The sequence below is a fragment of the Sodiomyces alkalinus genome (assembly GCF_003711515.1).
Source record: "Sodiomyces alkalinus F11 unplaced genomic scaffold SODALscaffold_1, whole genome shotgun sequence".
Lineage (NCBI taxonomy): Eukaryota > Fungi > Ascomycota > Sordariomycetes > Glomerellales > Plectosphaerellaceae > Sodiomyces > Sodiomyces alkalinus.
The window spans coordinates 2,110,617-2,137,866 of NW_021167079.1; the positions used below are offsets into that span (position 1 = coordinate 2,110,617).

Below are 27,250 nucleotides of genomic sequence, written 5' to 3' on the forward strand. Positions count from 1 at the left end.
GCGGCCGGGGAGTCAGTGCACGAAGTACCCGAAGGAACAGTAACTTTTGACACTTACTCGGTACGGAAAGTAGTCTCCATCACAAGGTACTTCGTAGGTACCTGAATCAGTACCGGATCAGTTGAAGTACGGCACTGTATGTTATGTGTTCTGTTCCAACTATTTCCTCCTAATCTCCGTATCAAAGATAAATTCACCCCAATAATTCATGTAGGATTGGAATTTAGAACTTAACCATACTGACATAACTTGACTCAGGAACCTTACCTTAGGTGCCTTATGTGCAGATATATTCATGTACACCGAGGGATGGTAGGTAGCTTGCAGGTACGAAGTACTGCCAAGCTGTGAGGACACGACAGACAGGGCCTGTTACATAGGTACCTACCTAGGTAGGTACAGTGTAAGGTACTTTACAGACCGTTTTGTCCACTCATGGCTCACCTGGCCCATAAGAAACCCAAGACCAAGGGCCCCATTCCTCCTGTCTTTACCTTTACCCACACCCCGTGCGTTTCGTCCAGTCTCCATCCCATCACTTTTGTTTCCAACTTCCCACCGTTCCCACCTGTCGACAACCAGCCAGGCCCTTGATCTGCCAGTCAGTCAAATGGTTGTCAATCGGAAGCGACGTCCACAACCCTCGGCCGTCACTCTCGTCCCTGGAGATTTCGACTAAACAAAACTCACGACGGAACACCCTGGATCGACGTCGCCCGCCCTTTTCACCATGGCGATTGCCATGGGCTGGCAGAAGCCGGACAATGTAGCCGGCTCGTCAGCCCCGGCCATCATGGTCGGCCTTTTCGTTGCTTCCGGCGGCCTGCTCTTTGGTTATGACACGGGGTAAGCTGGCGTTCTTGCCAATCGTCTATTTCACCCTTGTCATGCTTCTCTTGTGGACCTATCTGGGTGTTGCCGGCAGAGGGAGAGAAGAGAGAAGAGAGAACAGAGGAGGAGGAGGAGGAGGAGGAAGAGAAAGAGGAATAGAAGGAGAAGAAATAGCCGGAGGAGAGGGAAAGGAGAGGGCCGAATGCGACGTTGAGATTATGGGAAACCGCGAATGCGAGGTCTAGCCCGTGAGGGGGGACTCTGTGGGCTGACAGGTTTCTTGAACCCTCATATAGGACGATCAACGGCATTCTCGCCATGCCGGCCTTTCGACGCGATTTCGCGACCCACGAACCGGACGCCAACGGCAACTACATAATTACCCCCGACCAGTCCTCCATCATAGTTGCTATTCTCAGCGCCGGCACTGCCCTCGGTGCCCTTCTTGGTGCTCCTTGCGCCGACTCGATTGGTCGTCGTCTGTCTCTCATCGCCTCTGTTGGCGTATTCTCCTTTGGCGGCATCTTCCAAGTCTGTGCAACGAACATTCCGATGCTCCTTGTTGGGAGGTAGGCCGTTCTTCCCCACAGCCTGGTTTCCCCCTTCCTGGGTCGGACCCGCTTGGTACTAACGGACTATTACTCTTAGATTCTTTGCTGGTGTCGGCGTGGGCGCCATCTCCCTCCTCGTCCCATTATATCAATCTGAGATGGCTCCAAAATGGATAAGAGGCACTCTCGTTTGCGCCTACCAGCTCTCCATCACCCTTGGACTTCTTGCAGCGTCCACTGTGAACATCCTGACCGAACATATGGTGACTGCAGCTGCCTATCGGATACCACTCGGCTTGCAACTGATCTGGGCTGTCATCCTCTCTCTTGGGCTTCTCGTCCTGCCCGAAACACCTCGCTATCTTGTCAAGCGAGGGAGGCCGGAAGCGGCAGGCCTCTCCCTTAGCCGGCTGCGGCGCCTCGATATCACCCATCCGGCTCTCATTGACGAGCTACAAGAGATCGTGGCCAATCACGAGTATGAGCTCTCTTTGGGCCCGGCCACGTACAAAGATGTCTTCTGCGGCTCTCCTCACCTGGGCCGCCGTACACTCACCGGCTGCGGGTTGCAAATGCTGCAGCAACTGACGGGAATCAATTTCATCATGTACTACAGCACGACCTTCTTCGATGGCGTCCGCATCGAAGACCCTTACCTGAAGTCTCTCATCCTCCATATTATCAACGTTGTCTCGACGATCCCAGGTCTCTTGGTCATCGAAACATGGGGGCGGCGCAAGTTGCTCATCGTCGGTGCCATCGGCATGGCCATCTGCCAACTGTTAATAGCATCCTTTTCCGCCGCCGCCGGCGACCACCTCGAGCGAGCCGCTCAACTCATCCTCATCGTCTTCTGCGCCATTAATATTTTCTTCTTCGCAGCATCATGGGGTCCTGTGGCATGGGTCGTAACATCCGAGATATATCCCCTCAAGATCAGAGCCAAAGCCATGTCCATCTCCACCTTCTCCAACTGGATCCTCAATTTCGCCATTGCTTATGGTACGCCGTACATGGTGGACCCCGGTCCCGGGTACGGCAACATCGGCCCTAAGATCTTCTTTCTCTGGGGCGCCTTCTGCATCCTTGCTGTCTTCTACGTCTGGTGTATGGTATACGAGACCAGCAAGGTCAGCCTGGAACAGATTGACGAAATGTATGAGCGTGTCGATTACGCGTGGAACAGCACGCGCTTCGAACCCAGCTGGAGCTTCCAACAGATCTTGGACGAGGGGTGGTCGCCGAGTGGACAACCGCCGGCGGGGAACGAATTGCAGCCCACAGCATCTGCTGCAACAACGCAATCAACAGATGCGGGCTTGGCGACGGCAACAAGCACCGCAGGGAATTCCGAGACTTCTAATTCTTCGTCAGAAAACAACAAGGCGATACCGCAGATGGGTCATGTCGACTTCAGCTACTGATTATACCCCCAACACCTATATTTATCTTTCTCGTGTTTTTATACTGGCCTACTGGCCTGGTTTGTGCCACCAGCGACGGAGTTTAACAAAGTGACGGAGTTTTACGGCGTCAGCTCGTGGGAACAATAGGTTTTGGGGCAATAAGACTTGGGGGTGTGCGGAGGCTGGATGGGAGTTTGGAATTCTCAACATACACCAGCGGGCCAGGCCCAGCCGCAAGGGCACCCTAGATATGTTGGAACCGTTCAACCTCGCGATGCCGCTCCATATCTGGCTGTCTTGTGCAGGCTTATGGGATATTACTGTGCTAGGACACCACAGGATCCGTGTAACATCATACGCAACGGGATGGGCAGGGAGAATACTGGTATTTCGGAACAGCGTTGGTATAATAATGCTCAATCCATTAACTATGCTTTTAGTAAAAGAATAAAAGAACAAAGTCAAAAGGCCAAGAAGCATGTCATAACCACGCTTCTTCGTGTCATCTTAAGAGGCCTACCACCATCATCAATTCCGAGATGAAAGAAACGAGGAAACGAGGGCTGGGCATGAGCAGTTTTCGGAATTGGCTTCTATATGTGCCCTATTCTCGGAAACAACTGAACTGTTGATGCTCGGGGAGATTCTAGGAGCCGTAAACAGCGCCAGGCGTCAAAAGCCCGCTCTGCCTCCGGGTCTCGCACACCCACTCCGGCTGGTATAATCAGCTTATGGTCGACTGTCAGGGACGGCTGCAGTTTCGCAGGCCAAGTTGTTGCACGTGTAGCCTCTCCTCTCTCATCGCCCGATATGGAAAATAGCTTCTCATAATTTTCTTGGGCAATACAGTCGGAGACTTCTCGACACATTATCTCAACCCCAGACCCAGAACCCAGACCCAGACCCCAGGCCCCTAAACCCAAGACCCCTAACATGCAGTCGCAAGGTGCCCAACGCCTAGTATGCCAGACTGAAAAGGAAAAATAAAGCAAACCAAAGAACGCCGTGGACCGGAACATGCTGGTCTGTTTGCCAGAGTACCTCATAAAACAGCACATTGTCTCTGCGCTTGATCCAAACATGCAGCAGGCAGATGCAAAGGAACAAACGCTCCCCAAATGGTCATGACCTACCCTCCCCCAAACGTTCACCAGCCCCTTACCAATCCTGATCCATGTCCACACCGGCTGCCCTCCGTTCACCAATCTCACGGATCTTCTCCCCAAGTAAGGTCCGCCCATAGCGCTCGGCCACCTTGACAGCAGCCTGCGCCATGCGGCCGGAGCGGTCCCGCATGAGGGCGACCATCTCGAGGGCTCGCATGCCGCGTTCCTCGCCGGCACGGCACTCGGCCGCCAACAGCTGCAGAAGCGTCTTGTCGAGCTCGAGCTCGAGCCGCGCCAGGGCCGAGCGTTGCGAGTGCCGCCCCCCGCTGGCGCCGTCCCCGTCGTCTTCGACCGCGTCGCGGAGTTGCGCGGCCTCCAGCGTGCGCAGGAGGAAGTCCTGCTCCAGCTTGCGGGTTTCGGCGGCGTCGGGGTCGTCTTCTTCGTCGTCCTCTGGGTCTTCTCTTTCGTGTTCGTCTTCGCCTTCGCCTTCGCGTGCACGGGGAGGTTTGGGCGGGCCGGAGGTGAGGGGGACGGAAAAGTCGAATTCGGAGAGGAGGGGGCGGGGGAAGTAAGGGTAATGGTCGCCGCCTTTGAGAATGATGCAGTGGAACTTGGCGTCGGCCACGGCGATGGGGTAGTACGATTCAGATTTGCGGCCTGAGGCGAGTCGGGGGAGGAGCTTGGTATCAAGGAGCGGGACCCATGAGGCGCGTGAGGGTTGGCGCCAGTGAAGGAGAGTCAGGAGAGTGCCGGTCGTGTCGTAGATGCAGGGATCCTAGTAAAACGGGCTGTTAGTCAATCCTCTCCTCAACGAATGAAAGCAGAGAAATAGGGGGGTTTCTTTTCTCCCCCTCTCCCCCCCTTTTTATTGTTATTTTTTATGTTCCTACGTACCCCCCTGTCGGACCAGAAGAGGCTCTTAAGAGCAACACCCTCGGGTAAGGCTACAGTGTCCTCATTCTGGCAGATGACGTCCGTCTTGACGTTCTGGATGGAGTAGAGGAGCCGGGCCTTGCCATCGGCGCCCAGGGGCCCGTTACCGACGGTCATGACGTAGTCTTTCCAGCTGGCGCAGGTGACCATGGGGGAGCTCTTGGGACGGTAGACGCGGTAAGGGAGACCGAACAGGCTGTAGACCCGGACGTAACCGGCAGTGGTGGTGACGGTGATGAAGGAGTCGCTGAGCGACATGGCGAGGACGGCCTCGCCCTTGGGCAACTCGGTGCGCCAGTCGTGACGCTGGGTCCAGGTCTCGTGCGGACGGTAGAAGAGGGTGGCCGGGACGTGTCGGCCAATGCTCCCCTCGCTGCCTGGCTCGTCGCGGGGGGGGCAGGCGAAGAGGGCGCCGTGCTCGGTCAGACAGGCCTTGTCGTAGAGGAAGGTGTCGGTGAAGTGGAAGTCGCGGTGGCGCTCGCGGTCGTAAAACTCGACGGTGACGGTGTTGTGGCCGTCCTGGTCGACGGTCCAAACGAAGCCGATGAGATTGAGGCAGAGGTACTTGCGGTTGCCGCGCCAGGGGGTCGAGCCCGGCTGGAAGGGCTCGTGGTAGCGCGAGTTGAGCAGAAGATGGCGGCGGCGTTTCGCTGCCGGGTCCCCGTATGCGCCGTCGTCGAAGGGGTCGGTGTCGCCAAGGGGCCTTTTCCTGCCTGTCGTGTAGCCTGCGCCGTCGTCGTCGACCACGAAATCGTCCAGGTCGTCACCATCCAGGCCTAGAGCCCCGTGGCCGTCCCTGTCGTCGTCGTCGCCATTCAAAAATGAATCGAGGCTGCCGAGAGATACCCGGCGCGGTCGTGCGGGAATACCGTTCCGGTCGGCCTGGAGGGGACGACGGATGGTGGAAATCTCCTCCAAGGGGTCGTGGATGAAAGGAGCGGGCTGTTTCGGGAGCTTGACGAGAGAGGCAAACTGCTCGTTGACGAATTGGGGGCAGATGTAGACCTCGCCGTCCGAGGTGGTGAAGGATATGAGATTATCTGTAGGGTGCCAGGAAATATCGATGACATTGCCATAGTCGGCTTTCTGGATGACGCTCTGGGTCTTGGTCTCCCAGATCAGAATTTTGCCGTCCTTGGCGGCCGTCGCGAGCATGGCACCATTAGGCGACCACGCCAGGGCAGTGACATGACCCAAATGCCCGTTGGCAAAAACCCTCTGCTTCTCCCAGTCGTTCTTGGACACGACCTGGATGTTATGGATCGGGGAGGGAGCGGCGAAGGCGCGGCCGTCCGGGTGCCAGGCGACCTTGGCGGAGATGTCCGAGTCGGTATCCAGCGACCCGACGAGCCCGTCAACCTTGTGTATCAGTTCCGGCACGTCAGCCGTCAGCGAGTAGATGTATATGATGCCATCGGTACACGAGACGGCAAGCATGCCGCCCTTGGGATCGAAGGCGACGTGTTTGGCCGGGCGGCCATGGTCCTTGAGGGTACGGACTTGGCCGTTGTCCTGGGTGCCGACAATCTTGACTGTGAGCTCATCGCTGGCAACGGCGCACCATTGTCGGTCGGGGGACAAGGCCACGTCGCGGACGGGTAGGGAAGTGCGGAGGAGAAAGCGCTCGAAAGTGGCAAGTTCGGTGGAGTAGACGCTCACGGTGCCGTCTTCGGAGCCGACGACGAAGAAGTCCTCTGCGGCGGCGACGGCGACGTTCTGCTCCTGGCAGTCGTCAATGTTGGCTGGCTCGCCATCGAAGCCCGTCTTGTAGACACGGATGGTATTGTTGGAGCCCACGGTGACGAGGCGCCTCCCGTCAGTCGTGTAGGCGCATCTCGTGGTGCCCGAGGTGTGGGCGGGCCGAGGCCGAGGTTTGGGAACGCTCGATGACATGACAGGTATGCTTCTGTCCTAGATTTCGGGGGGCATACGAGGTTGTGATTTTATGATTTTCTTGAGGGTGAGGGAACGGCAATTGCGAAGCCGGTCAAAGTTCCGTTACGAAGGTTATGGATGTCTGGTTCATGTTCAATGGTCATCCTCGGACACGCGTCACGACGCGTCACGGCCAGAAATCAATTAAATCAGGGTCCAGATCGCGTCAGTTTGTGTGCTCCACAGTCTTACACTCTATGGCAGCTGTCACTAAGTGTCAAGCCCTGAGAGTTCCCCCGCGACAGTATTCCTGGAAAGACTTCAAACATCTCGCCCAACCGCTCACGAGAAGAAGGCCACCATAAATCGGAATATTCTATTTAACGGTATTCCTGAAGATTAATAATTATTTCATCCGGACAGAACGTCTTTCCGGCATAATATCTCACCATTTAACATCGTTGCAAAACCCCTCCCACCTCCTTTTTACCTCTCCCGACAAAGACGCACGCCGGTGTCATTTAGGCCTCAAGTCTCAACATGGAGACCAGTAATCCGGAACATTTCTTCGAGACAGAGTAAGCAGTATATTCATAGTATTTCAGTTCGGATTTATAGATGATCTTTGCTTACCAAGTGTTAGCACACAACTGGCCAAACGTCAGCTGAGGGCCAAGAAGGAAGAAAACACCTTTGGCGATCCTATCCGCATTTCCTCCAAAGTTCTTGCCGTCATCCCCGATCCTGCGCAGCCGTACAATTCCATCTTTACGGCAGAGTCGGGCGGCAGAGTCTCTCGGATAAATGTCGAAGTGAGTCTACTACCCACCCAGGCGCTTCGTATCTCTCAAGGCCCCTTATACTGTCAAACCGTTCGTCCCTATTATGCAAGATCATGAGTCAAGTGTCAACTGACAACGAACCCTCCCCCCCACCAAAGACGAGAAGCATCACGGCCAAATATCAAGGTCCCACCGTGCCCGTGACCTGCGTTGCCACGGGGGGACCTGGAAACACTCTCCTCTTCGCCGGTTCCTGGGACAAGACCATCTGGTCCTGGGATATAGGGACCCGGAGACCCGGCCGCCGCTACGATGGAGGCCACACCGACTTCGTCAAGGCCGTGGTGACCGCGCGGCTCGGCCAACGCGACCTTCTCATCAGCGGCGGCGCCGACAAAAAGATCATGGTCTGGGACGTCGCCACCGGCCGCCGCCTGCACACCATACAGGACCCCAGCGCGACCATGATGTCCCTCCAGTCGCTGGCCGTCGACCCGGTGCTCTCGAACGCGGACGAGGTCGTTCTCACCAGCACCAGCAGCGACCCCTTCGTGCGGCGGTGGCGGATCCGCCAGGACGGCGCGGAGCTGCTCCCGACCGAAGGGCCGCCGTCGCACCGGGACCAACCACCCGGGGCCGCCGAGCGCCTTGCCATCGAAGAGCACGAGACGAGCGTCTACAAGGCGCTTTTCGACGTCGCCGGCGACGAGGTCGATCTCTGGACTGCCAGTGCGGACGGTACCGCCAAATGCCTCTCGCGCGAAAGGAACTTCACTACGGATGACGTGTTCGAGCACGGCGATTTCGTCAAGGGGCTTGTGGTCACGGATACGTGGGTGGCCACGGGAGGGTTCAGCCAGGACATCAAGATCTGGGACAGGACATCGGGGAAACTGGCCTACATCCTCGTGGGTCACTTTGATGAGATTGCGGATTTTGCGCTCCTCCGGGACCCCTCGGGAAGGCAGCCGGATGTCCTGTGCAGCGTCGGCATCGACTGCACCGTGAGGACGTGGCCACTGCATAAGCCAGCTTTAGATGCCGTGGTGGAGAAGATACGAGCAGCCGAGGAGTCTGCACAGAACGGAGAGGAGATGAAGAAGGAGAGTGGAGATGGCGACGGCTTGTTGACTGCCGAGGAAGAGGCTGAACTGGCTGCTCTGATGGAAGACTAGGTAGGGTGACGAATGGACCATGTCCGGCTCGTGTCCGAGGGCCAACCCCATTCCTCTCCATGAGGCTTTGGCTGCACGACTGGATTGTACTTTTGAGAGTGGATGAGCCGTTTCCACATAGTAGATGAGGCATCGACATAACGCTTGCTTTTTCTTGGATCAAACAACGAACGGCCCCCGGTCCACCAGTGAGTCCCGGTGGGCCGGGCGGCGGAATTGGCGATACAAACGAAATCTACAGATTAAAAAATAAACCAATTTTTTATAGCAAAATGAAGCATGGTGTGGGGAGCTGCATGTGCGCAGGAGATCGCTGATCCATGGTCGAGTGTTAAAAGCAAACAATACCTTTTAGGTAGGTGTCCTGAGACAATGGACGGCAATTTCAGTCGTCGTTGCACAAAGGTTATTGGACATACGGATACCTAGACCTCGCGAAGGCAAATGTTTGATTGGGGGCATAAGAAGGTGCTCGGCCCAGAATCCAAACCATGACTCGACAACTTGCAGGACAGTAACACTCACCCTGCGGCGCGACGCATGAGGCTTAAACGAATCGAGTGTTTTCCATGCCTAATGTGAATAGCCGCAGTGTGGTGTAGCCTTCTAGCCCAAGCTTGTATCCGTTCGAAGAGTACATACCTACATACCTAGTGTAGACCGCCGAGACCATGGAACAGACCCCGGCGATGATTTGCGATGCAGCGAGACCAGATCTTGAATCTTGGCAAATTCAAATTAAATCTGCAAAAAGCAGGTACGAGATTGTCGAGATGGTCGGGATAATACGAACGACTCGGCATGCGCTGGGACTGCGGCTTGGAAGGCGCCCATGGTTGAAGAAAGGTCTTGCATTTCGTGAAGCATGATGAGGCCATCAGAATAACTATTGAATGGTTCGCCTTTGATGGAGACCTTGGGGTCTATGTACGGAGTCGAAGGATGGCAGGTGTTTCGCGGATGCATGCTGGGAAAAACAGACACAATCGTCGTCTGGTCTGTCAAATTTCGATTGCTCTGTATCCGTACGTTGTACCGTAAGGTAATAATTTATTATCCGATTGACAGCCTCCAACTAGACCAAGTCTAGATTATCCCGTGCGTCGCACTTCGTAATTACCTTACTTTTTGAACGATTGAGCGATGGGGCCACGATTTCCGGATGACCGATAAGCCAGGGTCGGATTCATCTTCCCTCCTTGCCGGTCAACAACGAAGGTGACTGACTGACAAACGTCTGTGAATCTAGGAATCTAGGAATGGCAAGAGCCTGGCCCAACATCCCTTAATGAAAAGAAAAGTACAGAGCTCAATGGCGGATGGGTAAGGTAGGTGCTGCGCGTTTTCGACAAGACGTAATTAATTACATCCTAGTCAAAGTTGCGAGAGAGGATTTGGGGCCGCGACGAGGAGCGGGGGGTTAAAGTACATAAGGTACGTAACTGAGTACAACGTACGCCATCAGCAAGCCGCCGCATGTGAGCTATACCTTAATGATAACCCCCAATACCTACCCTACTACACTCTGCCATGCGGAAGACGGGATGGTATGCTAGCTAGTTACATACGTGCGTGGTTGAAGCGGAAAGCGATGCAAGTCCGTTAGGACCCGTCGTTTCGGTAGCCACGTAGCACAGGGAAGGAATTTGGAATGCGGACGCAGGCAAGTAATATCATCTAGCACTGATAACTCGACGGTTATAATTCCTTAAGCCGGGCTATATTCGACGAGGCAACGCAGGGGTATTGTTGGACTGTGTAAGCGATTGGCTACCATGTTGAGCCGTTGGACGGCTGACGGTTGACGGTGGTGTGAAGAGCGACTCGGTGTAACATGTGCATGATGTGTGTGTGTGTGTGTGTGTGCGCCTCGTACGACGTATCCATACCTAGGTACTACACCTCACCTTGTCAGAGTGAAAGGGAGAGTTGGATCAGTGTGTCCCATCTCCTCTGGAAGGAATAATAAGCTCTGATGCTGGCGGTCGAGCCTGCACTGCAAGCTGTCAGATGTGATGTGGGAGGATGTGATTGGGGAAAGGACGACGGGATCGTGGATTCAACCCCGCCCAGGCGCCTACCTGTACAGACCTTGGGTACCTTAGGTACCTACCTAGGTAATTAATATGCTGACAAACGCTGCACTTATACTCTTCCAGCCGCAATTTGAGGTGGTTTCTTTTAAACCAGGCAAAGGAAGGCACAACCCCAATGTACCAAGGTACAGTGCGTACTAAGGTAGAGAGAGAGGGGTGCCTGCGTCGATCCAAAGCTCAACTTTCCTTATCGAGCCTCTCGCATAAGGTAGGTGACAGACCTCGGCCTATCCCTGTGTCACTAATAATTACCACTATCGTCTTATTCACCCTTGCTTTCTCTTATTTCTCTCCTCCCCCTCCCTCTTTTCATCGCCGAATGTTGACGACAAATGCCCCTCACAATGGTTCTCGCTCCCCACCAGTATCCAAGAGGCACCGAAGCTTCAGAAGTACAAAGTGCGAATAGAAGGAATCAAGTCGCAATTGCAAGCGGGCTTTATTGATGCGTGCTCATTGTGCCGCCTGCTGGACTCGGCAACCTACACAAACAAACGGGCTCGAATTTTTTTGGAAGTATTGGCTCGTAGCTCCGAAAACGCGGTCCGCCCTCCCTCAGCTCAACCCGACCAATAGGACAGAAGACCGCACAAGGAGGGTGTGCTCGTTCCTGAGTTGGGGGGTCTGTGAGACGCATCCCATAGGACGATTACAACGTGCCGACCGACGAATAACGCATGAACCTTTTTATGCTCCGCTGTCCCCAAACGCTCAGAAGCGGAAAACTCTTCGGAAGCTGACAGCGCAAACTGGTGAAAACGAAGCCTATTATAGGGAGCCCTGAACAGAAACCGGCGCCTGCGGCTCGCCATCAGCCCGTTTCGACTCGACGCTGCCTAGGTACTTGGTAATAATTAGCGAGTCGTTCCCTGCCCATAATAGGTCATACCTACAACTACACCGTACTATAGCTTTCCCCGGTCTGCCCCATTACATCCGAATCTGTCCGGGTAAAATGCGGAAGCAACCGACCATGATGGAATTGAGCAGCCGGGGCTCCCATCATCCCCCTATGACATATTCATCTCCTTCCTGGGATCCGGTCCCATCATCTCACTTCGGAAGCCTGTCCTTGCTCTCCAAAGAGAAGCAAAGTAGATAGGCTACCTAAGAGATTTGGGCCCTGGGCGAGGAAAGACAGCTGCGTTTGCAAAAGGATCAACAAGCGTGAAAGAGGAATCGTATCGCCTATCCTTGTAATTACGCCCTCCCTGGTCACTCACGTCGTTCACTTGGGCCACCCATCCAGCCGTTCACACATCTGGCCCCTAACCAAACTGATTCGCCAACGCCACGCCAACAAACGACAACACAGGCTGGGGAAGCCACCATATTCGTACATACAGGACCCCCCCAAGACCATCCCTTGTCCCCCGAGTTCAAGCTCCAACGGCCTCCCGACTCCAGCGTCATGCAGCTACCCGATATGGTAGGGCACCCATAAGGCCATCAACCACACCTGGACACGAGAGAGGTCGGCAACTGGCATGGGAAAAGATGACGAGGGCGGTTAAATGCTTCTACTGACCTCCCTTGCCGAATTACTTTACACGAACACCAAGCTCACCGCGATTCATTCTCCTCTGTCAACAGCTACCTACTGGCTTCAACGAACGCCACCACGGGTACCTGCTGGAGTCTCGAATCTTCCCATGCCTCTCTCTTTTCTAATTTCCTAGGTACCTCTCTACGTATATCTGATGACCCCCCATCCGAGATCTCTGCTACCCATCACCAACTGGACCTCTTCGGTCCTCTACCACCTCCTCATCTGAACTCCTAAGCCCCAAATCTCGTTACGCAGACAGACTCGGCTCATCCGCTTCGTCTTGTATCGGACAGTCTCCCTTGCGGCAAACAGACCCGCGGATCTACCCAGTTCAGCAACTCTCTCCGTGCTGTCAAAGCTTGCTTTTATCCCTAGTTTCGCAGTCTCCCAACTCTTTCTCCGTCATTCCAGTCCCATCGTCGTCGAGTTTTTTTCCATCTCTTTAGCTATGCCCTTCTGCTTCTGATCGTTTGGCCCGGCGTCTTCAAAACAGGAGTGAGACGTAAAGAGCATTAAAGGGAATTTGTCGCACACCTCTTATCTTTCGCAACATTCTCAATAACCTCATGTCCTCGACCATGCCAGAACCTGTCGCCTACCACGGTGGCTTGGTGGCCTTGGAGGGTGCTGCCGACATTATAGCCACACAACTCCGGCTACTTCCTACCTCGCCACAGATATCGATTTTACCCCCCATTCAGAACTACCTCGATGAGGCGGGCACAGACGAGCTCTTCGATGCCGAGAAGTTCATCAAGCGAATTCATCACGCTCTCATCGCGAGGAACGAGGCGGCTTTGTCCTTTCTCAAAGATTCGACCCCAAGCAACAAGAGGCTTGTCTTCATGAATGGCGGCACCCCGAGCGCCCATGCTCTCTGTATCAAGGCCATTTCAGAGCATGAAACGGACGGTGACGTCTCCCAGGCTCAGTTTCTCTTCAACAGGCTCGCCAAGCACGGCTTGTCTGGTTTAGACGACGATTTCGTCCATCGGCGTGGCCGATCCTCTTATCAATACCTCGAAATATCGGACCTTGACCCAACACTCAAAGCTATGCGAGCAGCTGACGCGCTTGACCGACGGACGGCGAACCTCCAGCCCAGCACCGACATCGACCTCACTATCGCCACACGGTCGCGGAGCATGAGCTTACCCATGTGCAGCTACGACGATAGGTTTGGTGATGCGGCACCCTTCTACGTTTTTGGGTTGAAACCTGACCCCGACGCATCCGATGACCAGGAGGCTATCGGAACACCTGGAGTTATGGCACCGCGACTTGCTGTTGAAAGTGCCGATCAACCGTCCACTGAAGGGGCCGACTGGCCAACGAGCTTTCTCTTCTCTAGATACACCGGCTTTCCTCCTGGATCGCCCAGCTGCGCCGGAGAAGCTTACGATTCTTTCTTCTCCGTGCCTCCATCAACTCCACCGGCCAACCCTTTGATCGACATGTTGTCGCCTCGGTCAGACTTCAGCGTCCACTCTTCGGATCCTCTGGTTCTCGGTCGAGCCTCCGTTATTCACATGAGGCCTGTCACGCGCAAGCCTACTTTGATGAGAACCAAGTCTCTCGATCGGTTGTATCGAGATGGCATTCAATCTTACGATGACGTTGCTCATTTTCAAGCTGAACCGGCAATTGCACAAAGGGAAGCATACCATCACGACGGGCATCCCTACTCGTACCTGCAGGAAGCGTCCCGTACCTTGGAATCCACCTCCTTGACACCCTCCTGCCATGCCAGGCCAAGGTCTCTTTGGGCCCACAGCAATTGTGTCCCCTTTACCCTATCGCCTGTGCCTCCGATGAAAAAGAAGCAGAAGACTGCTTATGTTGACAGAGGCACTGACGCAGATGATCTTTTGCAACCTGAGCCTCCGTTTCAAGCCGTCTTACCTTTCACAGAGGATCTGGTCATTCACCTCAAAGATGCCAAGCTAGATCACACATTAGACTCCATCATACGAGCGTTCAAGTCGGGCACATATCCCCTAAGGCCACCGGAAACCTCAGACCCTGCCAGTCGCTACGAGGATGAGGACGACCTCTCAGGCCCTGATACCCCAGTTTCTCCCATGACTGGATCGGTGGCTACCGCGAACAACGGGAGGGTCATCGAACCGCAGCTCACACCATTGAAAGCCATTGAAACAGACGAATATGACCCATTCGCATACCAGTCGCCGCCACTACAGTCAGCAAAGCTCTTCCATGTTGCCCACCTGATGAGAACTCCGGCGCTGCCCACTCCTTCTCAGCCACTGTCGTCTCCTGCCTCGTCCCCTGAGCAGCGTGGTAAGTTTTGCGACTGTGATATCACAATTTGCAAAACGGCTGTAGCGATCCAGAACGCTCTGCGCTCCATTCTCAACCTTTACTTCCCGCCCGACGACCACGGGTATCATCACTTTCACTTTTCTCTGCTCCCTGAAATGGGGGGTGGGCTCTGGAAACCCGTGTTCCGTGACGCCGATCCAGGGAGCCCCAGGACCGACCATCGTCGAATTGACCAGGTTCTTGCTATTGGATCCCAGCGTGGCATCAAGAAGAGCTACTTGTCCGGGATTAGCAACCAGCTAGAGAAGCTAGGGAAGAAATCGGGCGAGGTGAGCCGCAGTGGGAGGCTCGACTTTCGGTAAGGGATCAGGCCCCCCTTTATTTACCCCCCTCCTCACGCCAGTTGTCGATACTGACAGGCACGTCCTAAGATATCTGGTGGCAAATGCCATGCAGGCTTTCACAGCGCAACCCCTCGCCCACCAAACCCACGACAATCCTTTCACCAACTCTTACCTTCTTGCGACCCTCATCATTCCTCATCTAGAGACGTACTTCGTCACCCACTCTGAAGTCCGTTTTCTTCTTTTGGAGTATCCACCCGATCACTTGCCCACCGTCCTGGCACTTCAAAACCTCATCGGCGTGGACCTTATGAAGGTCGCTCAGGTGGTCGACTCGAACGCCGACGAGCCGTTACCTTTCACCCATATCCGAGGAGGTTCACTTGGTCGTGTGTCAAACGACTCTAGCCGTCCAGGATCCGCAGCCTCCCACGCGCAACGCTCGACACCATCACCGCCGCCATCAGCGGCACCAGAGAACGTGTCTATATCCAAGGCTAATTTCCTCCTCACGGCGACAGCAACGGACACAGAAATCACCACTTTCATCTCAACCATTCGGAATCTCCTAATCGAGGTCTCCCGATTCTATGCCCCTGAGGACACGAGCAAGTCCAAGGTGGCCAAACGGACACCGGCGCCTCTCTCCCCAGCCTTCTCACCTTTTCCCAGTTTAGGCCTCAATAGCCCTCCTTTGTCTCCTCCACCCGTCTCTCCGCCGCCACCTGTTGGCCGCACTACCACTCTTCGCCCACCCTCTCCCGCACTCTCTTACAAGGCTCCCTCGATTGCTGAGACTGTCCGGACGACCAGGTCGGGCCGCAGCCGTCAGGGCAGACTGTATAGATTATCAAATACACCAGAAAACCGAAATTCCATTGACACATTGGATCTCGAGGATGACAGCGACTGCGACATGGAAGAGAGACGCCTCATGCCCATTTACCCGGGAAAACCCCCAGTGCAGAAGGGAAACAGCCGAAAGGCCCTCAGGTTTCTCGGCCTCGCCTGATCTCGAAGCAATGCCTGTCATTCACACGCCTGTTTTTCGTCATTTTTTTAAAAACTTTTTAAGACTTTTCAAGACTTTTTGGATATAGCGTCAGTCACCGTCACCAGTTAGATGTTGGTTGCTTTTTACTGCAAAGTTCTCACACATAGCGTCGGATACATCCCATGGCGTTCTTTTGTTCGCTCGGAGTAAGCTGGATTGTTGGATATACCTTGAGTGGCATACAGTCTTGATCAGCGTCAGTAATTGAAAGGGTTCGGGTAGAAGTCAACGGTGGCAGTGCATCATGGCATAAGCTGACAAACGGACAAATGGGCTGTGCAACGACCAGTTCCTGATCTCTCTCCTTTTTTCGCCTTTTTTTTCCCCTTCTGCTTTTCTTTAGACGCCGTTTGGTGATGCGCGGCATGAAACACGGGACAGATAGAAGATGAAAAGAACGGATAGGATGCGGAGAGACGTGATCCGTCCTTCGGTTTGGGAGTTTTGCGTCGTGCTTGTGTTGGATAGATCAAGACCGAAGTGGGAATAGCCGTTGCGGCGTCGGCAGAATAGCGCAGACGTCTAGTCACAAGACCATTACGAAACCATACCCGTTTTCTGGTTGATGATTGTTTCATGAATTTTTGAGGAATGGAGGTCTTTTTGCAACCGTAACAATCGGAGCCGAATCCTTGTGGGCGTTGTCACACTTGTTTTTGATGCCGAGTTGCCAAGTCTATTCGTTTTCCAACCCAACGTCGACGTCCCGCAGAGGCAATCTGGCGTGGGAGCCCCGATTCATGGCGAGGGAAAAAAGTGCGCTTCAACCTCGATCACAACCTGGGTTTTCATCGCGTCCAGATGAACGTTCCATGTGCAAGAGAGAATTGATATCAGCCTGGTTTATACAGGTCAGACACACAATTTGGAGAAGATTACCCGGCTATGGAAATCTCTCGGCGCCGAACGTATGGCTTTGGTGTTTCGACTCCCTGTTGTCTCCGTTCGACGATCGTAAGTAACACTGGGAAAGGAAGAAATCGATAGCGATGTGAGGAGCCGGTGTATCGACTCTTTCAGAACGACCCATAAGACTCACCGAAGCGTCTGACGTAATTATGTACCGCGTCGGAGTGCGAAGTACCTTGTGGAGTGGATACGTACCTTACTCTACCTTAGGTACCTACCTTAGACAGCAAATACTTCGTAGGTACGGGTATTTTTTTTCTCTTGGGGACCGAAGGCACCTAAGGTACGGTACCTGGTAGGTACTCGGTACTGCCCCCCCACCCCCGCCAAGCTGGGAGCTCTCACCTTTGCCTGCACTCACAGAAGCAGCACCGCCTAATTAAGGTACTATTATTCTTGGCCCCATCTGGCTGCTCTCAGACGCAGAACTCCTTCTCAGAGATAAGTCGCATACTTGATGGATGAGCCATAATGGTATGTAATATTGGCCTCATCAGAGCGCTGGAGGGCCACTACTGATCCTCGCGCCGACAGTCAAAGCAATACCTAACCACGCACACCGTGGACAATGGTGAGAAGCTCACGTCCTGCTCCATCAGTCGAGTTCGGTGGCGTGCCATACTTTTACTGACAAGGCTATAGCACACGTCACGGACATCTTTTCTATAGCCGCAACTCCACGAGCCATCCTTTCCGCCGGCGGTTCCTCGACGCTCCGCATCCACGACACGAACGATCCGACCTTCCCTATCTCCCAGTCCATTAGCGGAGCGCACGAACTCGGCTGCCACCACATCTGCGCCTCCCGCGACGGGTTGGTGGCCGCGAGCGCGGGCTTCGACGGCGTAGTGAAGGTCTGGACCGTCACGAAAGAAACAGGGGAGTGGAACCAACATGCGGAGATCAAGCTGCCAGGCAAGGCGGGGGAGATCTGGGCCATCGCTCTGAGCGAGAACGGCCGGTACCTGGCGGGAACTACATACGATGGTCGCATCAATGTCTGGGACGTCGGCGACTCGAGTACCCCCAAGATACAGGAGTATGAGACGGGCAGCGCAGGGGCTAGCAGCTTCGGCATGTGCGTCGATCTGAGTCCGGACGGCAAGTTGACAGCCAGCGGGCACCAGAACGGTGCGGTGTATGTGTTCAACAATGACACGGGTCGGATGCTCTACTCTCTATCTGGTATGTGTGCAACTTGTGTGTTCCTGACTCTCGTCTGCCTTTTTCTTTACCCCCTTCGCTAAAAAAAAAACGACTCCAGGTCTTGCCAAGCCGGTGCGTACCGTCGCTTTCTCCCCCGGCAGCACCCGGCTGGCGGCGGCGGGAGACGCTTCCGTCATCGCCCTCTACGACATGAAGCATGGCGAGCACGTTGGCAACCTGACGGGCCACGCGTCGTGGATCACCTCCCTCGACTGGAGCAATACGGGCGAGTACCTTCTGAGCGGCGCCATGGACGGGAAGGCCAAGGTGTGGTCGATCGACCGGGCTGCCTGCGTGGCCACGCATAGCGAGACGGAGAAGGCACTGTGGTCGGTCAAGTGGCTGCCCAAGACGAATCGGAGCGAGATGTTCTGCACGGCTGGTGCGAACCGGAGTCTTACATTGTACAGGGAGGCCACGGGGATCTAATGACTGGGTAGGCAAAAACTACGAACGTGACATGAATACAGGCATGAAATGGGCTTTGCGTATACAATAAAAAAGCATCAATGAGTCTCATCGACTACGACAAGGCTCAAAAGAAGGGCGGTCTAAGACGCGTGTGGTCGTAGGGCTATCTTGGAAGGACAGAAGACGCTGACGCGTATGTCATTGATGTCGCACTAAAAACACGTGAGCCTGTTTTCTGTGTTTCTATTAGCTGGATTAGCCCTATATTCCTCGCGTGGAAAAGGGGTAGATATATTTAGAACACCCACACCTTCCTATTCTTCTTTCCTTTATGTAACGAATATAATTATATATCTATTAAATCTCTGCTCCGGCCGGATTATACGCCCGTTAATCCAATAGTTATAAGCCCGGGTGGTAGTAGTAACTAGTAACTTCCTGCTAATCTATTATCTATATTTATCTATTTTACGTGTGCTTCCGTAGCTAATTAAGGAGTATCTACCCTACTCTCTTGCTTAGAAAAGCCCTTATTTGCTAAACCCCTGCTATAAACTATATCCACGAAGCTTAAAGTCACCGCCGAAGCGCTCGGTATACCGCGGCTAGAGTCCACTAGGTAATAGGCCGATTAGATCTTCTATATTAAGTTATATATGCAGGGTATAAAGGTCTAGGCCTTACTCGACCCTAACAGGCCGGAGTAGCTAGACGACTAACCCGAGTACGTTATACCTATATCTATCGATTAGCTACGCGAAAAATATACCCAGGTTATTAACGGGGTGCCGACCCCTCCTACTATATCGGAACTAATCGAGCTTATTAAGCTAGAAGGCTATAAGGTTACGGTATATAATTAAAAGCTCGCCCGATCGATTAATACGCTTAATAAAGCTAATTATATACTTAAAGCGACTATTAAAACCTCTATCTATTAATAAGCTATTAAGGAAGCTATTAAGAAGTACCCTAGCTATAAAAAGGGGAAATAAAACCGTTATTTCACGATACGATAAATAATAAAGGAATTAAAGAAATACTTCGCTCCTAGCGCACTATTCTTAGCTAAGGAGGTTTATCGAGTATACGATAAGCACCTCTAGGATACCCGAAGAGCTAATATAGAAGTAGCAGCGTGGTATACGGAGTAGAATACTCTTATCCGGCGCTATCATTAGTATAAAGTAAACGACGTTAAGGGTTTTATAGCTATCCGTAACTTCCTTATTATAATTAGGTAGCGTTTTACCCCGGCTTAGATAAAGGCTAAGTTCTACGAACTAATCCGTAAGGAGAATAAGGATAAAGTAATTAACGATATCCTAATATATAGCCGCGAATTTAACGCGATTATAAGCGCTCCTGGCCTTAATAGAATTAGACACGGCGTTTACGCTACCCTAAGCGACCGCTCCGATAAAGACGATAATAGTAGTGGAAAAGGGAAGAAAGGTAAGGGTAAGGGGTATAAATACCCCTATAATAGGACCTATTCGTAGAAGCCGGAGCTCTATAATAGAGTAGAGTATACTCTTATAGGTAAATACGAGTAGTAGCTATCCGTGTAGATAAGCGATAATTATATCGAATAAATCCGGAAAGCTATAGTAATAAAAGTAGAAAAGTCTACGAGAAACCCTATTAAAGAAGGGATAGGGAAGCGCCGGTAAGAGTAGCGATAAGGGTAACGGATACCCCTTAAAGGTTATTATAACTATCTTAGACTTAACCCTTATTTACGATATAGGGGAAGTTCCCGGTATCTACGCGGCGCTACGATCTAGCGTCTACCCGCTCTTATATAGCACCCTTTTAGATAACTACGGCGCGATATACTTACTTAATTTAATTAACCTGCTTATTCCCGGATCTTTTATCCCGATAAACGGTATAGTTAAATCCGGTATAACGGAATTCCCTATTATCGGTAAAGGTAAACGGATCTTTAAGGGCCTTCTTAATAGACTATTAGGTACTCCGAAAGTCGATTTAGAGCTTAACGACGTTATCGTGGTAAAGGGATTTTATATAAATATTATCTCGGAAGCTCTATTATATAAGGTTAGGATCTAGTATTCGGGATATAACTACTTACTACGATACGGAATAGCGGATAAAAGCGTGGTTTTATCAAAGCTATTATAACGCTTTAATATAACTATTCTTTAGTATAAGCTAATTTTATCCTTTTCTTCTTCTTACCCGTATATTTAACTAATACTATAAGACGTGATTCCCGTAAGCTACGATTATATCTATATACTAGTAGTAGCTATCGATCGACCGATAAGAGCGCCGTTTCCGAAGCTATTTCGACTATCTCGAGATTCCCCTTATCTATATATTAACGAAAAGAGGCTATAGCACTTAAGGGCCGGCCACCTAGGACTAGAAGCTCTCCGAACACTAATTCGTAACGCTAGGAACGTGCTAATATAAGGCACTAAGCGGATTAAGTGTAAGACCTATACTCGAATATAGGTTTATTAGATCGTGTCTCGTCGACTATTAGATTACCGCTCGCCTAGGCCGTTCTAGCGTATTTATTAGGACCTATAGAAATTACCGGAGAGTTATAACGGTATACATTATCTCCTTATTATTAAGGAGGAGTATAGCGGTTAGATTTATATACTACCTTTAGCGTCGAAAAATAGCGTTATAGTCTATAACGCCCTTAAAGCGTTCGAAAGATAGGTTACGTGTTAGTTTAATCTATACGTCTATAAGATACGTAGTAATAATAAGCCTTTAATCGTGTATATAACAGGGGATTCACGGACCTAGCTATAAGCGAGTATAAAGGGTATCGATATAGAGATCGCGCCTTTATATACCTATAAACCGAATAGCGCTATCGAGAGGGTAGGATAAGCTATTATTATAAAGTCTAACGCTATACTAAATAGCGCAGGTTTTCTAGGTTTTATATAGCCAGAGAGTATAAAAGTAGCGGCGTAACTTTATAATATAAGTCTATCGTAGCGCCTAGGTTAGAAGTCTCCTATTAAGGTACTAGACTTATAGTTTAAAAAGCACGTGCCGCTTAAGATAAGAGAGTATTCCGCCGATCTATGGCCGGATTAGAGTAGTATTTATACCTACGGTTACCGCGCCTATCCCTTAGATAGGAATAGGGAGGCTAGAAAGGAGAGAAAGATATATAAGATTTAACCTAAGGGCTATATTAGGGATCTTATAGAATACGTTACCTATAATATCTATAGGATATAGATCCCGTAGCTTTAGAAGGTTATAACGACGCGTAACGTGTAGTTTAACGAGCGGTTATTCTATAACTCGAAGCTCGAAGAAGTAGAATAGATTACAGAGGCGGAGGCGAGGAACTAGCTTATAACCTATAAAGACTACGAAGATAAAGATACCGAATTTATCCTATAAGCCGAACCGCCCGCCGGCCTATCTAGCAGCGTACCTTCTAAAGATTAAGTAGAGTCTACGGGTTTAGACTCGGGGGTAGGAGTAGCTAGTACTATTCTGGAGGCGCCGGAACTATTAGATACCGACGTAACCACTAACGGCTATAATAGGCTACCCGAACCGCCCGCGCTAATAGGACTCTAAACCCTACACGCTATACCTAATCCGCCGAGCCGGAATAACCAGGATTAAGGCGCCGGGCTATAGCTATAGCAGGAGGAACTCTTAATTAAACCCTCTTCTATATAGACTATGGTACCCGAAGGAGACGCTGCTATTAATACGCTAAAGCTATATATACTAGATCTTAAAACAGATAATCTGGAGTAATAAGGAGGTGCGAGAAGTGCGTAGACTAAGGCATAGGAACTAGCTACTCTTAATCCAGGTTATAGCATTAACTAGCCCTTAACGTCTAGATCTCGAACTAACGACCCTAAGGTGACTACACACTAACGTAAACGGAGTATACAGGTTAAGGATATAATAAGGGTTAGCGCCCGAATTATAGATCGACGTGCTTAGGGGAAGACTATTCGGATTAATCCACGGACGCACGTAGTAGAGCCAGATATGCTCTTAACGTATACGTTCTTCAATTAATAAGAAGTACGCGACGATAAGACATAAGGGCTCCTATCCTTTTACTCGGTAATATTCGGAGTAGCCGATATAAAAATACAAGCTTATTCGAAAATAATAGAGAAACCGAAGTCCTTACTCGACGGCAGGGTCTATCGCGACTACCTTAAGGCTGCACTAAGGTATTAAAGAGAGCTTTATAACTACCCTATACGCGACTAGTTTAAGGAAGCGGCGTAGAAGGAGGTTAATAAGCTATTAAAAAAACGCACGTAGAGGGAAATTAATAGAGTATCGGCAAAGTCTAAGCCCCTTCCACTTAAATAAGTATTCACCTATAAGTTCGACTAAGGCGGGTATCTAAAGAGATATAAGGTAAGGCTATATATCCGAGAGGATCTCTAGGAAAGCTTAACGATTAAGGGAACCTATATAGTAATACTCGCTATAAGGTCTTTTCGTATTATTATAGCTTTAGCTATTTAATTTAACCTAGAGATTAAGTAACTAGATATCGTTAACGCCTTCGTTAACGCCGAGAGGAATAGAATAGAAACGCCCGTTATATATAAGCTTCTAGATAGGTTTAAGTAGCTAGATAAGTACTTAGAGCTAGATAAAGCACTCTATAGCTTATAAGATTCACCTCGATTATAGTTCTAGATCTTCGTAGCGACGTTATCAGATTTAGGGATAAAAGCTAGTAAAGAAGAGCTATACCTATTTTATATAGTAGCTCGAGACACGTTTATTATCTTTTTTATAGGCGATATCCTCGTCTTATTTTATAAGAATAAAGCTATAAACGCCCTTAGGATTATTAACGGTATTAGGAAAAGATTCGAAGTGTTAGAAAAAGGTAACGTAGAGTGGTTCCTAGGAATTAAGATCACGCGCGATTACTCCCGGCGTAAGGTTTTACTTAGTCACGACTTATATATCGAGAAGATCGTAGCCAGATTTAATTTAGATACTACTATTATATACCTAGCTATTCCCGTTTCTATTATAGAATACCGGAAAAGAGAAGATAAGGCCACGGCTTAAGAGGTTAAATTATACTAGGAAAATATCGGATTATTACTATATATAGCAGTTATAATACGTCCTAATATAGCCTTTACGGTATCTATCCTTTCCCGCTTTCTTAGAAACCCCTCCCCGGAGTATTATAAGGCAGCGGACTAAGCTATCCGTTACTTATATATAACTAGGGACCTCTCGATTTAGTACGGATCGAGCACTAGTTTATAGGCTATAGTAATCGCGAGTAACGTCTCTTTTACTAACGATATCGATACACGACGATCCTCCTAAGGCTATCTTATTAGCCTATTTAGAGGTCTAGTAGTATAGAAAGTAATAAGGTAAGTAACCGTTACTATATCTATAACCGAAGCAGAGCTACTCGCTCTAGAGTAAGTTGCGAAGGAAACGATAGGATTAAAGCGCCTATTCGCAGAGATACGCTTTAACCCCGAATCTCCTTAGGATATTAATTACGATAACACTTAAATAATTAGGCTTATAGTAGACGACGGCTATAGGATTAAAACCCGGCTTAGATATATAGATATTTAACGCTCATAGGTTCGATAGGAGCATGGTAAAGGGACTTTTAGGGTGGTTTATTTAGCTACGAGCCTTATACTAGTAAACGGATTAATAAAGGCACTCCCACGATAAAAGTTCAAGATCTTCCGCGTATATCTTAATATAACGAGTACACGGAGGGGGTAGACCGGAGAAATTAAAGGTTAAAATCTAGCGCCGGAGGCGCGCCGCACGCCCGCGGCTTAGTTAAATTAGTAAAAGAAAACGTGGTATTATTATATACCGCTATCCTATACACCTAAGCTAAAAGCTAAAAGCCAAAATATAAAAACTAACGTCCGGCGAACCTAAATACTATTACTACGCTCTATTAGGAGCACCCGGAGCCGTAGTCTTACCACTATCCACTATAACCGAGCCACTATTAATAATAGCGCTATTTTTAGTAATCGGCGTAATAACTTACCCTTAGGGGGCTCTGGAAGACACGACGGGCGTAATATTTTACTATTACTACTATTATTAGAGCTAATCTCTAAAACGCCGCGCTACCACCTCCTCCACTAAGGATTCAAAATAAGCCGAAAAACTAAGCTTAGTTAAGCCCTTCTCGCTAGGGCCCGCCACGTATTTAAGCTCCTTTTTATTAAAAAAGCGCTTAGTATTATTCTCTTTAAGGTATTTAACCTGCTACTTAATATACTGCTTTAACTTAGCTAAAAACTACGCCGGAAATATTAGCCGGAGCACTCGAGTTAAGGAATAAAACGATGAAAACGCACCTTACGGTCCTTATTAGCAGATCCTACTCTAATCTTACGAATAGACACTATATTAACCAGTATCTTAATAAAAGGAAGTATACTAATATAACTAGGATCGGATATTAGTAAACAGAATCATATTAGAGCACGGATCCTTAATCCGGATTTAAACCGGAGCTTTTATCCACGGTCGTAAATCTCGATAACTAGGGGGTAAAAACTTATACCTAGGAGTATATATAGTTACCGTGATAACACTTACGGTAACGGTTTAAGCGCCTTTCGACGGTAACGTAATAGTTAAACGAGCTTTATTTACCCGAATAAATACCTTTTACGTATTATATATAAGGAGGATTGAAGGGGACCAGTATAAAATTTAGATCGGGGGCCTTAGTCGATTTCTTAGTAGGCTTTTTAGGAGTCTGCTAAACTATTAGTAACCGGAGCCTTACGACTATAAACGAAAGTACAAAGCTAAGGGACTAGAGCACTTATATTAGGCTTTTTACCGGGGGTCTTAGTTATACCAGAAGGCTTAGTTAGACTAGCACTAGCGATCTTAGCACTAGACGCACGGGTTAAGGGGGCCTAAATAAGCACTGTTAGTACCTATATTAAGCATCAGAGCTCCAGTAACTTACTATAGCGCGTTTAAGGAACGAAAAGCGGCTATTTAAGGAGGAAAAAGAAGAAAAAAATCCGAAAATTAGGCGAGGCACGAAAATAACTAAAAATCGTTAAAAAAGGATCGTGGTTATAAAAGGGAAAAGAAGGCTACGAAGAGCCTGAAAACCCTCTTATTTATATCTGGTACCTCCCCTATCTACTAATTACTTTAAATAGCACTTTCCTTTATTATATACTACTATTATTATTATTCTTTCCTGTTTTATAGCTTCCTTACCTACCTTTTAACTCGACTTTAAAGGATATATAACTACTCTTTAAGGCTATTTTAAGATTAACTATAAGGCGCCGGCGAGGTTAGGCTAAGTGATTACTAAGCTAATCAGGGTATAGTAATTAGGGGGTATATCGCACTAAAAATACGTGAGCCTGTTTTCTATATTTCTATTAGCTGGATTAGCCCTATATTCCTCGCGTGGAAAAGGGGTAGATATATTTAGAACACCCACACCTTCCTATTCTTCTTTCCTTTATGTTACGAATACAATTATATATCTATTGAATCTCTGCTCCGGCCGGATCACACGCCCGTCAATCCAACAATTGAACGTATCACATCACGTGACCACGCTTCTATCTCGCGTTGCCCCGCCAATGGGGCCATATATAGGTACATGCGGGATACTTGTAAACTACCCCTCTCAGTGTTGTCTCTCTCCAATGTTCCAGAATTACCTTCCGTCATCCAACATCAACCGAGCGCCAGAGACGAAACCTGCATCAATTCTTCTTATCGCCTCCGTCCCCAGCATACCATCGCCATTTCTATTATTTTTTTGACCCGATTGCAAGCTTACACAGTGGGGCTCTCTTCGACACTACCTTCGGGAAATTAAAAATGCCCACTACCCGTAGAGCAACTGGCGGCGCCCGAGCCCAGCACGGCCCAGGAAAGGGTCAATCCACTCTCAGCTTTTCCAACAGGGTGTCCAAGTCCGTGTCGCGACAGGATGCCAAGAAACCAGTTGTTTCTCCTATTACCGAAAAGGATGCCGAGGAGGACGTCCCGGAAGTGACCAAGGTCGAGGTCGAGCCTGAAGAGACTCTCGAAGTTGAACAGAAGGAGACTAAGGAGGAGACTGAGGAGGAGGCCGTGGAGGAGGAGCAAGTGCCAACCAAGTCCGAGGCCGAACTCCGGGCAGAGAAGATCTCGGATGCGCAGATTGCGAAATACTGGAAGAACGTCCAGGCGCAAAGCATCGCGCCACAGGTTCATGTCGAGGACGTCAGTCTTGGGGAAAAGATTCTGCGTCACTTTGACGTGAGCCTGCATTATGGGGTGAGTTTTGTTGGCTCTTCGGCCCAATATCTGCCCTTCTTTTGAAGCCTACCGTGGATTCCCCCGGGGGAGAAAGAAGGGTTGTGTGCTAACTTTGTTTGCTATGTCGCTCAGCCCTGTGTCGGTATCCAAAGGCAGAAACGCTGGGAACGGGCGGAGAAACTGGGCCTGAACCCGCCCATCGAAGTCCTTGCCGTTCTTCTTAAACAGGAGAGCCCGGGGAAGCAACAGGCGCATATGGATGAGCTCCTCAACTCGACAGCTGTGGGCGCATAAGGGGAAATAGTCCCTCGGAATGGACGTTTCGCTTGATTCTTCCTCTCTCTATTTGTTCTTTCCTTTCTTCTCTCTTGGCTTGGAGCTTGGCTGTGCGATACCATTTGTCTTTTTAACTTCGGTTTCGGATATTGGCTGCGGCCTCTCACG

General features: G+C 50.3%; 7 protein-coding genes across 7 annotated transcripts; 5 read left to right on the forward strand and 2 right to left on the reverse strand.

Moving 5' to 3' along the window:
• Positions 1-515: 515 nt before the first annotated feature.
• On the forward strand, positions 516-3,298 carry SODALDRAFT_326514 (general substrate transporter). Its single transcript, XM_028610182.1, has 3 exons — positions 516-846; positions 1,128-1,400; positions 1,480-3,298. The coding sequence occupies exons 1-3, from the start codon at positions 731-733 to the stop codon at positions 2,804-2,806; spliced, it is 1,716 nt and encodes a 571-aa protein (XP_028470148.1). The 5' UTR covers positions 516-730; the 3' UTR covers positions 2,807-3,298.
• Positions 3,299-3,946: 648 nt separating this feature from the next.
• On the reverse strand, positions 3,947-6,720 carry SODALDRAFT_319046 (minichromosome loss protein; the record flags this gene model as incomplete). The annotated part of the gene is made up of 2 exons (XM_028609422.1): positions 3,947-4,669; positions 4,789-6,720. 2 exons carry the CDS (start codon positions 6,718-6,720, stop codon positions 3,947-3,949), a joined length of 2,655 nt encoding a protein of 884 aa, XP_028470149.1.
• Positions 6,721-7,048: 328 nt separating this feature from the next.
• On the forward strand, positions 7,049-8,881 carry SODALDRAFT_326517 (WD domain-containing protein). Its single transcript, XM_028610183.1, has 3 exons — positions 7,049-7,280; positions 7,346-7,514; positions 7,643-8,881. The coding sequence occupies exons 1-3, from the start codon at positions 7,243-7,245 to the stop codon at positions 8,657-8,659; spliced, it is 1,224 nt and encodes a 407-aa protein (XP_028470150.1). The 5' UTR covers positions 7,049-7,242; the 3' UTR covers positions 8,660-8,881.
• Positions 8,882-9,010: 129 nt separating this feature from the next.
• Positions 9,011-10,607, reverse strand: SODALDRAFT_354479 (hypothetical protein; the record flags this gene model as incomplete). The annotated part of the gene is made up of 6 exons (XM_028613731.1): positions 9,011-9,185; positions 9,310-9,375; positions 9,453-9,626; positions 9,785-9,881; positions 10,397-10,482; positions 10,567-10,607. The coding sequence occupies 6 exons, from the start codon at positions 10,605-10,607 to the stop codon at positions 9,011-9,013; spliced, it is 639 nt and encodes a 212-aa protein (XP_028470151.1).
• Positions 10,608-12,652: 2,045 nt separating this feature from the next.
• Positions 12,653-16,085, forward strand: SODALDRAFT_13209 (hypothetical protein). The gene is made up of 2 exons (XM_028606710.1): positions 12,653-14,945; positions 15,019-16,085. Exons 1-2 carry the CDS (start codon positions 12,871-12,873, stop codon positions 15,941-15,943), a joined length of 3,000 nt encoding a protein of 999 aa, XP_028470152.1. The 5' UTR covers positions 12,653-12,870; the 3' UTR covers positions 15,944-16,085.
• Positions 16,086-17,263: 1,178 nt separating this feature from the next.
• On the forward strand, positions 17,264-18,819 carry SODALDRAFT_303580 (WD40 repeat-like protein). Its single transcript, XM_028608956.1, has 4 exons — positions 17,264-17,368; positions 17,429-17,465; positions 17,537-18,079; positions 18,159-18,819. Exons 1-4 carry the CDS (start codon positions 17,366-17,368, stop codon positions 18,527-18,529), a joined length of 954 nt encoding a protein of 317 aa, XP_028470153.1. The 5' UTR covers positions 17,264-17,365; the 3' UTR covers positions 18,530-18,819.
• A 7,564-nt stretch (positions 18,820-26,383) lies between these two features.
• On the forward strand, positions 26,384-27,100 carry SODALDRAFT_354483 (hypothetical protein; the record flags this gene model as incomplete). Its single annotated transcript, XM_028613732.1, has 2 exons — positions 26,384-26,824; positions 26,939-27,100. 2 exons carry the CDS (start codon positions 26,384-26,386, stop codon positions 27,098-27,100), a joined length of 603 nt encoding a protein of 200 aa, XP_028470154.1.
• Positions 27,101-27,250: the final 150 nt, after the last annotated feature.

Coding starts and splice junctions, on each gene's coding strand:
- SODALDRAFT_13209 (XM_028606710.1), top strand. CDS start 12,871: ATGTCCTCGACCATGCCAGAACCTGTCGCCTACCACGGTGGCTTGGTG. Junction 14,946..15,018: donor AGTGGGAGGCTCGACTTTCG/GTAAGGGATCAG, acceptor GCACGTCCTAAG/ATATCTGGTGGCAAATGCCA.
- SODALDRAFT_326514 (XM_028610182.1), top strand. CDS start 731: ATGGCGATTGCCATGGGCTGGCAGAAGCCGGACAATGTAGCCGGCTCG. Junction 847..1,127: donor CTCTTTGGTTATGACACGGG/GTAAGCTGGCGT, acceptor ACCCTCATATAG/GACGATCAACGGCATTCTCG. Junction 1,401..1,479: donor CCGATGCTCCTTGTTGGGAG/GTAGGCCGTTCT, acceptor TATTACTCTTAG/ATTCTTTGCTGGTGTCGGCG.
- SODALDRAFT_303580 (XM_028608956.1), top strand. Junction 17,466..17,536: donor CACGCACACCGTGGACAATG/GTGAGAAGCTCA, acceptor ACAAGGCTATAG/CACACGTCACGGACATCTTT. Junction 18,080..18,158: donor GATGCTCTACTCTCTATCTG/GTATGTGTGCAA, acceptor AAACGACTCCAG/GTCTTGCCAAGCCGGTGCGT.
- SODALDRAFT_326517 (XM_028610183.1), top strand. CDS start 7,243: ATGGAGACCAGTAATCCGGAACATTTCTTCGAGACAGA. Junction 7,281..7,345: donor GAACATTTCTTCGAGACAGA/GTAAGCAGTATA, acceptor ACCAAGTGTTAG/CACACAACTGGCCAAACGTC. Junction 7,515..7,642: donor TCTCTCGGATAAATGTCGAA/GTGAGTCTACTA, acceptor CCCCCACCAAAG/ACGAGAAGCATCACGGCCAA.